The sequence below is a fragment of the Echinops telfairi genome, unplaced genomic scaffold (assembly GCF_000313985.2).
Source record: "Echinops telfairi isolate 266 unplaced genomic scaffold, ASM31398v2 ScPeMD7_3533;HRSCAF=4204_0, whole genome shotgun sequence".
Classification (NCBI taxonomy): Eukaryota; Metazoa; Chordata; class Mammalia; order Afrosoricida; family Tenrecidae; genus Echinops; species Echinops telfairi.
In genome coordinates this window covers 86,788,246-86,799,868 of record NW_022107431.1, presented here as the reverse complement: position 1 = coordinate 86,799,868, position 11,623 = coordinate 86,788,246, and the positions used below count along the sequence as shown (strand labels likewise).

The following is an 11,623-nucleotide window of genomic DNA, read 5'->3' as shown; positions in this document are numbered from 1 at the left end:
CCTAAAGGTCAACAAACAGACCTGGAACTATTTATAGGTTTTTCTTTTTTTTTGTCGATGGTTTTTTGATGTTTTGTTTTCTTTCGTTATTTTGCTGTCTTGTTTTTTGTGCTTATTATTGGCTATGCATGTCTATTAAGATAGACAAAGATAGGCGAGATAAACAACCCAGAGAAAACAACAGACTGACAGATCCAGGGGAACACAGGAGAGGGGGAAGTGGGGGAAAGAAAGTGGGTGTTAAACCGCAGGACAAGGCAATAACAAGCAATCTAAAATTGATGGTGAGGAGGGTGTAGGATGCCTGGCGGGGCTTGATCAAGAGCAATGTAACCGAGAGGAATTACTGAATGAAGGCCAAACATGATAGTGGGACAAGAGGAAAAGTAAAAGGTAATAGAGCAAAGAAGTAGGATGCAAAGGATATTTATAGAGGTCTAAACACAGATACGTACATATATAAATATATTTATATATAATGATAGGGAAATAGATCTATGTACATCTATTTATATGTAAGTATTAAGGTAGCTGACAGACATTGGGCCTCTAAAGTACTCCCTCAACACAAGAACACTTTGTTCTAATAACCTGGCATTCCGTGATGCTCACCTTCCCGACAAGTTCGCTGAAGACAAAAGGGGTGCATAAGCAAATGTTGTGAAGAAAGCTAATGGTGCCCGGCTATCAAAAGTGAAAGTGCCTGTGGTCTTTAAAGATTTGAAGGTAAACAAGCGGCCATCTAGCTAAGAAACAACAAAGTCCACATGGAAGGACACCAGCCTGTCTGATCATGAGGTGCTGATGGAATCAGGTATCAGGCATCAAAGACCCAGAAAAATCATATCAATGTGAATGAGGGGGAGTGTGGACTGGAGACCTAAAGCCCATCTGTAGACAATTGGACATCCCCTTACAGAAGGATCACAAGGAAGAGACGAGCCAGTAAGGGTACGGTACAGCAATGATGAAACATACAACTTTCCTCTAGGTCTTTAATGCTTCCTCCCCCCACTATCTTGACTCCAATTCTACCTTACAAATCCAGCTAGACCAGAGCATGTACATGGGTACAGATATGAGCTGGAAACACAGGAAATCAAGGACAGATAAACCTCTCAAGACAAATAATGAAAGTATTGATACCAGGAAGGGAAGAGGAAGGTGAGGGGAGAAGGTGGAACTGATCACAATGATCTACATATAACCCCAGCCCCCCTAGGGGGACGGACAACAGAAAAGTGGCTGAAAGGAGACATGTAAGACGATAAAAAAATAATTTATAAAGTATCAAGGGTTCATGAGGGAGGGAGAGTGGGAGAGGGAAGGGAAAAAATGGGGAGCTGATACCAAGGGCTCAAGTAGAAAGAAAATGCTTTGAAAATGATGATGGCAGCTATGTACAAACGTGCTTGGCACAATGGATGTATAGATTGTGATAAGAGCTGTACAAGCCCCCAATAAACTGATTTTAAAAAAAAAAGATGAGGCAAGTTCTTTATGCCATAAATACATGAGTAAATAGTTCCCCTTTCCATTTGATTTACACCCTTTGCATTTCCTAAAAATACACTGCAGCGTAAAATTGCAATCCCCAAAAAGAGGTTGAAAACGAACAGAATCAGTGTAGAAATGGCAGTGTCGAGCAGCAATTTCCCTTCATCTTCTTGGATATCACACAAAAAAGGTGTAAATAGCAGAAGAAACAAAAAGAACTCAAGTCACATTTTTGCAGTCAAATGCGAAGGCTTTAAAAAGAACACATTAAAAAACAAAATCCAGGGGCTAGCAGAAAAAATAAAGATCACTACAGAAGCTGCGTGGGAAGAAAGAGAACAGAAACAGGTCGAGGGGTGAGAGATTTTCCACTCTGCCCCACCTGGGGTAGGTTGCCATGAGTCAGAATTCACTGGGCAGCAGCTGGTTATTGGTAAGTAAATTATACACAAGTGTATACAAGTTGACATGGATATATTAGTCAGGCATTTACTGACATCTGCACATTCACACATTCTCTAGATGACAACATTTGTTTATATAGGTTGGCTTATATAGGTGGCTTGTATAGGTTTATATAGGTGGCTCTTTCTGACTATACCATCTTAAGCAAATTGCAAAGCCTTGTGTAACAGGTTAGGAGGAAAGAGGGTGGGATTATCTGTACTGAATTTGCGTGATGAAAAGCTTCTGAAAATAAATAGTAATGATGGCTGCACGACACAATGAATGTAAGTAGGGACACTGAATTATACACTTTGAATGGTTTTAATGTCAATTTTTTTGCTAAATGTAACTTACCACCATATCAATTTTTTAAACTTTGGGAGTTTTAATCAAGTGGATGTACTGTCCTGTGTATGTAATATATATTTAAAAACAAGTGATTCCATATTAATATTTCCAACTCTAACTCAATACCATATTTATTCTAGTCTTTTCCCTTTAACTTGCAACTTCCTTCTCCAACAATGGTAAAGCTGTCATTCAGATATTTTCTTAAATTTAAAATTTTTTATCAAAAAACAATTTTTTTAGCCATATTCCCCATTAACATTAACTCAATGTCCCCTAAATTTTCTCTCTCATCTTTCAAATTAGTGTTGGCCACTTGATCCGATATGGACAGATCTTAACAGAGCACAATGTTAAAGGTAGATATTCTTTACTAACTGAGCTAAAGTACTGTTTGATTTTAACAGTACCTATTTTTAAATCAGAAGATAAATGATAGGCAGAATAATTGAGTATATGGAGTGAAAATGTGTAGCTGAAATTCTCTTGTAAATCCCTTAAATAGCCAGTAAAGTTCAGTACAAATTGTTTTATTTGTATATCTCATTGGAAATGTAATACTATCTCTCAATCAATCAATCATAGCAGTTTTTCTTTCTGGGGTTAGAACAAAAATCATTTCTTTAGCTCATCACTAAATGAAGTAGCTGGTTTGTGTTCAGGGAGCCGTGTGGTACCAAAATAACTTAAAAATTAAAATCACATTCAATCTGGCAATAAAATCTCATCCCCAGGCTACACCAGATTTAGTCATATTTAGACGTGCAAAGTGATAAACCTGATGGAGTCTGAGAGATCATGTGGAATATAGAAAAATCATGCCAACTCAGTCTCTTTTGATCAACTAATGCCAGCCACCAACAGAACGAGCCAGAGACGCAGAATGATAGTTGAAGAACTTCCTAGCTGATCCCAGACCAAAACAGAGATCCACAAAATGTTAAGCTAAATATGTGGTTGTTGCTTTAAGCCACTAAGTAAACGATGGCTTAACTTTAAAAACTAATAAAGGTTTCTTTCTAAAAACAGAGAAACATGAGTTGGGGAGGTGGAAAGAGACCACATTTATGGAAGGTTTAATGGATGATTATTGTTTATTTCACTTCCTGAAATGGACTATGTAAATACGTACAGGATGCTCCTTTAAAAAATCAAAATAAAAATAAATTTTAAAATTCTTCCAGATTCCTTATCCCAAAAACCTAAGTGGATAAAAAAAGTGGGGGAGGGGGGTCTAACGAAAATTGACTTGGAGTCTTTAGTGACACACACGTTTATTTCAAACAAAAAAGAAAATATAAGGAACTGAAGCCAAGGGGACAATTAATGCACACATCTTCCTCCTCGTGCTAAAGCATGTTTTACTCTCTAGTAAGAAAAACAAGAGAACACTTTAGGTTCTTATATTTTCTAGTTTTCTCTGTTGTTTTTGCTTTATTGAATAACAATATTGGGTTACATAATGATAAGACTCTATTATTATGAAAAAAGGTCAAAAGCACTTCAAGCTTTCATACTACAAAAATAATCAAAAATGTACAATTCAGAAATAAAACTAGCTGTCATAATGTGTTTTACTAATTTCTACAAGAATGTGTCTTGCTGAACATGAAGATTTAGATGTCATAATGCAGTTTCCCAGTGAGCTAAGATCACAACTCAAGGTTTGTCTCCAGGTCCTGTCAGAAGGTAATTAAGAGTGGTGGCAAAAGCGGAAATGTGGATTTTCTTAGTACACAGGAATATTTTAGCTAAGGAAACAGAAACTATATTATGTGGTGTAACTGCCCTACTGCACATGAATGTGTGTGTAACGTATGTTTACATGTAAATTTGTATATATACCCAAAAACTCACTGCCTTCGAGTCAATGCTGACTCACAGAGACCCCTTGTGGGCTTCCAAGACTGCAACTGTATACCGGAGTAGAAAGCCCAGTCTTTCCACTGAGGAGCTGCTAGTAGTTTTGAACTGTGGCCCATACAGATCACAGCCCAACAGGTAATCACTACAGCACCCACCAGAGCTGCTCCATGTGTGTACAGACACACACACACACATTATACATACACATTTATTTCTATGATGGATCATTCGATTCCATGAAGTATAATACTTCCTAAGTTTCTTTCAGATTTAAACGAGGTCCTTATTCTCTGCACGCACTGTTCTTAATGCTTTTCATGCACAAAGTTTTATAGGCGAAAAAGGTAAAATATGAAAATATTTTAAACTCCCTCACAAAACTTGGATTCAAACCCAGAGTAACTTGCTTCTAAACCCAAGCTATTAGTAGTCTGTCTACACGTTTGATTTCAATAATAAAAACAAAAGGTCTATAAAACCAAAAGCCAAGCTCACTGTCATCAAGTCCATGCCAACTCACAGCAAGCATACAGTACAAAGTAGAACTGCCCCTGTGAGTTCTGAAACTGTTTATGAGAGTAGAAAGCCCTGTCTTTCTCCAGTGGAATGGCTAGTCATTTCGAACTGCTGACACTGTGGTTCACATCCCAATGAATAAATGCTATGCCACCAGCACACCACCAGCCTCCCCACAAAAAAAGTCTTTAAGTAACAAAAAAATAAAAGATCTACATGGAATAAAGAACTCACATAATGCTAAGCTGAGAAAAGAGATGATTTAACATTAAAATATTCTAAGTGGTAACTTTTGTGTCTCATGATATGAGCCTTATCATTTAAGGCAATCCTTTGAAACTAATAGTCAGCATTTTGTCAGAATATAAAAAAATACAGCTTCGTTTACACTTAAAAAGCTACCTGATGGGGATCAAAAATGGTATACTCAATACAGAAAATAGTTAGGAAATTTCTTGTAAAACTAACTTTCTTTACTATGTGACCCATTGATCATACTCAAGTATATATCCCAGAAAATTGAAAACTTATTTTCATAGAATCTGTACAATGTTTATAGCAGTTTCATTAAATCCACCAAACACTGGGAACAACGCAAAAGTCCATCAATGGGAGGATATAAAATTATACATCCATATAATTAATACTATTCAGCAATAAAAAGGAATGACCTATTCAAGCATGTAGCAACTTAGATCTCCAGGGTGTTATACTTATTGAACATTATTGAAATGACGAAACTATAAAGGAAGAGAAAGTACTAGCAGTTGCCTGGTGGTCTACGGAGTTACACATTGGGCTGCTAACCACAAGGTCAGCAGTTTGAAACCACCTCAGGAGAACAATGAAGCTTTCCACTGCAGTGAAGACTAAGAAGTCTTGGAAAAAACTCAGGGCAGTACTACTCTGCCCTATAGAGTCCTTCGAGTTAGAATTACCCAACAGCCTTGAGGAGACAGATGGGACTGGGAAGAGGGCATAACTCTAACACTGTAAGCAGTTCTATAACCACCTCAATGGATCTATGCATGAGACCAACTGTACAGAACCACCTACACATTAGGTCCCTAATCTGCCAGACTCATATTTTTATGCAAGTAACAAGCATTATATAGTGGGTTGTGTTACATTTGTGTGTGCGTGTGTTTTTGGTTTGGGGTTTGTTTTTTTTTCAAACTACACCACCCCTTTTAGTTTCCTATACATGCTATTCATATTATGTGCATGTTCTCATCATTTGCAGGATGTATTATATACAAAAATAAGGTACTTAACAGTATTATACAAATGTCAATTTACTAGTTTTGATATTATAATAGTTATGTAAAAAAAGTCATAATTGGGGTAAGTACGCTGGGGGAAGAATTACCAGAACTCTATGGACTATTTTTGCAATTTCCTATAAGTTTATTAATTCTTCCAATATGAAAGTTTTAGGGGAGTAGCTATTTAAAGATAAAAGAGAGACACAATATGATAAATCAGTAACCAAAACATGCTTTGCTTCTTACCTTGAGACTCTTCAGATAATTTGAGAGCATGCTGGGATGGAATCGATTTTCTTCTGCAACTTGACTATCATATCTTGGTCCTAACATTGTCTTCAAAGGTAGGAATTTTCCTAAACAACATCAAGATGAGTAACAATTTTCATTAAGGAAAATGTTCCAGGTTACAACTTTATAATTAACAATTCTCAAAATCAACTTCCTACAATGTTTTAAATGGAAAAAAGAGTTAGTTAGTTAATTAATTAATTAATTAAACTATTCATTAAGTACTCTCAATCAAAAATACACTTTCAAAAGGTACTGCCTGGGAAATTTTAAGGACAACAGAAATGCTAGACACTGACCATCAAAGACAGCAGCAAAACAAAAAAATCACCAATTCTTGGTACTTCATATTTTAAAAAGTTACTGCCTTAAAGTGCTTAAACATATTGTACTTAGAAAACTGATAATGAAGTGAAGGAAATCAATACTTTAAAACACCCAAGAAGATATTCTTCAGTATGAAGTTGCAACGTTCTCCATCTTAGGAACGTTATCCTACATCTCAGAGTTCTAGGGTATGCCGAATGCTGAGACGATTGCTAATCAAAGCTAGTATTAGTGATTACAGTGTCAGCATGAAAGATGCCCCTTTGTGACCTTTTCATTTTCTGAATCACAATGAGCACAGATGAAGTCACTTTTTATATTCAATTTTAAAATCCCCTATTTAAACTGATTTATATTTTAATCTACAACTAAAATCAACAATAATAAATATCTAAAATAAAATCTTAATTTTAGTCTTGGCCTCTTTCCAGAAGCATATTTTTAGCTGTGGTTTTCTTAATCTAAATTTCATAGAAAGTGTTTTGCTCTTTTTTAAAAGTAATTTCTACAAAACTGCTTGTTCTTATTACTAAATCTAGTGCTTAATTCTCAGTTCACACCTTACTCAAGCTCTCAGCAACATAAGAAACAACTGGCTAATCTTCACCCTCGTAAGTCACATCCTTCACTGGGCGTTCAGAATACTACTTCCTCCTGAGTTCCCTCCTATCCTACCCAGAGTGGCTTTTACTAGTTTTCCCACTGTGCCCTCTCTGTGAGGTCCCAGAGCTCTGTTCTAGGAGAGCTTTTCTATCTACCTTTACTCCGCTTGATGTCTTACCTGTCTCAAGGCTTTTAAAAACAAGCAATATGTTGATGACTCATAAATTTCTGAATCTCCAGGGTAAGCCTCTTCCTTAACTCTGGACTTGTGTATCAAATTGTCTCTACTTTTCAACAAACAAATCTGAGCTCTCAGTATTTAAACTCCAGAACCCACCCCTCCCTCACAGTCTCTGCCTCCTCTCAGATAACATCACCACCGTTCTCCTACAAGCCCAAAACATTGGAGTTAGCCTTGACCCCTTTCTCTCATCCCTAATCAGCAAACCTGTTGACCCTACCATCAAAATATCCAAAAACTAACTACTTCTCACCAGCTCCAACATCATCTTACATAGATTATACTTCACTTTTTGTTTATTAACGGATATGTAATGAGCACCTACTCTGTTTACCAAAAGAGTACTGGTAGTCAAGTGTTCTACCAATAGCTGGAAATTTAGTGGTTCCAACCCACCAATAAGCACCTTAGTAAATAGATGGTTCCGAAAAGGCACTGCCTAAAAATCTAATGGAACAGCTCTACTCTGCATATAAGGGACACCAACTCAACAGCAACTAAGAACAACTCTGTACTAGGCATTACTGTGGACGCACAGCTCAATTAATGGAAAACATACACAAGAAAAAATCCTTTCTCTCATAAATCTTAACATTCAAATCAGGAAAGACATGTCAAAAATGATAAACCTCGTAAGTAAGTAGAGAATATGGTATGTTAGAACTTGAAAGACTAGACAGAACCTTTAGGGGGCTGTGAGTTTGTTAATGGGGAGAAACAACTCAGAAAAGGAGGGTAAGCACTTAACACACAACTTGAAGAATGTCATCAGAATCACTGAAATGTGTATGTAGAAATTGTTGAATTGGTATTGCTTCACTATGTATATCCCCAACAATTTTCTTTTTTAATGTAGGATGTTAGAAGGTAATCTCTAAAAGGTATCCCATTAAACCTCTCCTCCTCACTGGATGGGCCACTCCTGTTTCCATCAACTCCTCCAGTGTTCCCTTGACTTCTACCAATGCAAATGCATCATCATCAGCCCCTGTATCTTTAACACCCTGCCATCTGCACCCATTACTCAGTTACACTCACCAAGAAAATTCTGACCTGATGGACCCCAACTTCTTTGCACATTCACCCATGCAGCTTCAGGCTCCTAGACAATCTCACACAGCCAGACAGATAATCAAATGACTAAACAAAATCACCCATCTCAAGGGCAATCTTACCACATACATCACTATGCACAATGACTATCTTTTCCTTGCTCCTAACATACGAGGGGATACCACCCCTCCAAAAAACGGATGTGATGTGAGGGGTGATAGTGCATTTGGAGTTCATTCCACCAGATCAGACGTTAATCAAGCTTTCTATATAAAGGTTCTGAAAAGATTACATAACAATGTGTGACAAAAAGGCCTGATTTGTGGCAGACAGAGGACTGGTTTTGCCACCACAACAATGCACCTGCTCACACAGCCATCTCAGTACACCAGTTTTGGACAAAAAAACAGCATGCCTCTCGTGCCCCACACACCTGACTCACCTGACCTTGCTCCATGAGACTTCTTTTTGTTTCCGTGAATGCGGAGGGACATGAAAGAACAGTGATTTGATGACATAGAAGTGGTGAAGAAAAAAAACAGGGGAGCTGCTGTCAGCCATGCAAACAGATGAGTTTGAAAGTTTCCAAGAATGGAATCACAGATTTGACAAATGTATTAAGTGTAATGAAGAATACTTTGAAGGTGAAAAAAATTTTAATACGTAGCTTTGGGGGGAAAAAATTTGTGTTTTGGGGGTTTGTTTGTTTTTTTTAGTATCCCCCTTGTATACCAAGCTCTCCCATCCTCTTTTCAGTTGACCACTTTATTATACTTTACTTGGGGCATAGGAAGGTTGAAATAAAAGCAAGTTTTATATAACATCACCATTCTTCAGGCATGTACTGTGGGGAAAAGCTGTTTACTCCTTAAGCAAATAGGATAGGACCACCAACTTCAACGGTTCATGGCCCACGGGAGAATGCTAATGTCTCCCCCATGGGAGCTGATGAAGCAATGGCTGGCCTGTCTCTCTGCCTAAAATAAACAATTGCTGTCTCCTGTTCCCTGACTAAAGCTGCAGAAGGCAGCAGCCTGCAAATTTATCAGTTACTTCATGCTCCCAGCCTCATCTTCTCCTATCTGAATAACTTGGCTGATGTGTTAATCCTTCTTTGTAACCTTCAAATGGTGAACTGTCCCTTTGTGTGTAAACCTGTCATGTGTTGCAGGCTGCAGGCAGGGAAGGTATTTAAGCCTGCCCCTAATAAAGATCTGGGCCCTGGAGTGTCCATACTTGAGGAACCCCCTCACCCTTAACTTTTGGCTATCCCCTTTGTATATAAGCTTTCTCAGTGCAGACCATGCCCCCCGGAAATCTGTTCATAATGTATGAGAAGAGCTGGTCTCCATATTATCTTACTCTTCAAAATACTTCATTCTACATTAATGAATGATAAGATGGCTGTTGGGGGCTGTGGACTCAGCAACTCCCTGTGACAGAACAAAACTGCCCCCGGGGCTTTCTAATCTTTACAGGGGCAGAGCACACAACCTTTTTCCCAAAGAGTCACTAGGTAGGTTCAAACAGTCAACCTTGAGGTTAATCATTGCACCACCGGGGGTCATAACAATTAGGTTACACCAAACCAAACCCACTGTCATGGAGTAGATCCTAATTCAGTGACCCTACCCACATAAGGGCTCTGGGCTGTAACTCTTTACAAGAGCAGTCAGCCTCGTCTTTCTTCCATGGAGCAGCTGATGGGTTCAGCAGACCAACACTTATTCAAAAGTGCCACCAGGGTTCCAAATATGAAATCTCATTGCCATCAGGTCAATTCCAACTCACAGCAACCCTAATAGAAATGTGCAGAATAATTTTTCATTTCTCACTAAAGCTTTCAAGAATATCTAGTATTTCTTGCCCTGCTACTGTAAAATGTTTACATAATTCACAATATGGCATCAAGAACTCGATGTGTTAACTTTCCTTTCTAATAAGACCACAATCTGAAGGAGTATTGATTGCTGATAAAGATCCAGTTTGGGATTCAGAAGACATAGGGTTCCATCCAGGCATGCCCAAGATCAGGTAGTGAGCTTAGTGACTCCCTTTTGCTGTCGCCAGTGCCCTCAAGTGGGACTGAGCCACCCGTGGGAAAGAGTAGAGCTGCCTCACAGTGTTTTCCAGGGGAGCAGGGCACCTTCAGACTTTCACGTTCTGAACCACTGGACACGTCTAAGCTGTCAACCTTTCAGTTCCAGGCAAGCATTTAAGCTTTTAGGGCCAAAAGATCCCAAGCTTGTGAAAAGGAAGTGTTTTTTATTATTAACTCAGCCTTTCTACTTTGGGGGGAGGGGCCGCGGGGCACACCAACAACATTTCTCACAAGGGTAGAACATTGTCTGAAGCTTAGCACCTTACTTGCTGCTATCTACCCCCTTTTAGGGCCATATTTGTCCCATATATCAGTAGTCTAACACTTGTTACTGTCATCTTATAAATCTTACGTTAAAATTCCAATTTGAAAATATTTTTCTAATTCCAAATAAAAAATGTTCACTTAACAGAAAGTTGTTTGGTTTTATTTCCCTCACAAATCAATGTAACACAGTAACTCTAACCAAAAGATGTAGGAACCAAGCTCCAGGCTAAGAGAGAAGCCAGACAGCTAGGTTTAGAGGTTTCTCGGTAACTCCAGAGAAAACCGTGTGTTAAGAAGAAATCATGGACACCGAGTTAGAAGTGATTCAAGTAAAAAACTTGAAATGGCTAGAGAACAAGACTTATAAATACAGATGTAAAGAATGATGATAAACTATTTTGAAGAAGAAAATGCAATGATTACCAAGTAAAGTAGAATTGTTTTCATTAGAATTGAAATGCCTATAAAAAGACAGAACAGTAAGAAATTTAGTCGTTTATTACAGAAAAGCATTTACTAATATTAAGCCTTGCTTACATTATCATTCATTTTATCCCTAGTGTTTATGGCTTTTTGGCTGCAGATTTTATATAAATGTGAAAAGTTAAACTAGAAGCATCATAACAACTGACTAAAATATGATTACGCAATCTCCTTTTTCAATAATTTTAAATAGCTAAATAGATATAATACAGATATGTACATAAGTACTCAGTTCCCTATGAAATTCTTTCATTTTTGTCTCAAAACATTTCCTAGAAAAAAAATAAGTTCAAATTCATTAAAATTTTACTTTTCAAA

The 11,623-nt window shown here is 37.8% G+C and overlaps 1 protein-coding gene across 2 annotated transcripts in view; it reads right to left on the bottom strand.

Annotated features, from left to right (window-relative positions):
* The window catches only part of RNGTT (RNA guanylyltransferase and 5'-phosphatase), a 279,701-nt gene that overhangs the window by 265,774 nt on the left and 2,304 nt on the right, over window positions 1-11,623 (bottom strand). For both annotated transcript variants that reach the window (XM_045294543.1, XM_004696250.4), the window contains exon 2: window positions 6,186-6,295. In XM_045294543.1, coding sequence (XP_045150478.1) covers window positions 6,186-6,295 — 110 coding nt within the window. The remainder of the gene's footprint in view (window positions 1-6,185; window positions 6,296-11,623) is intronic.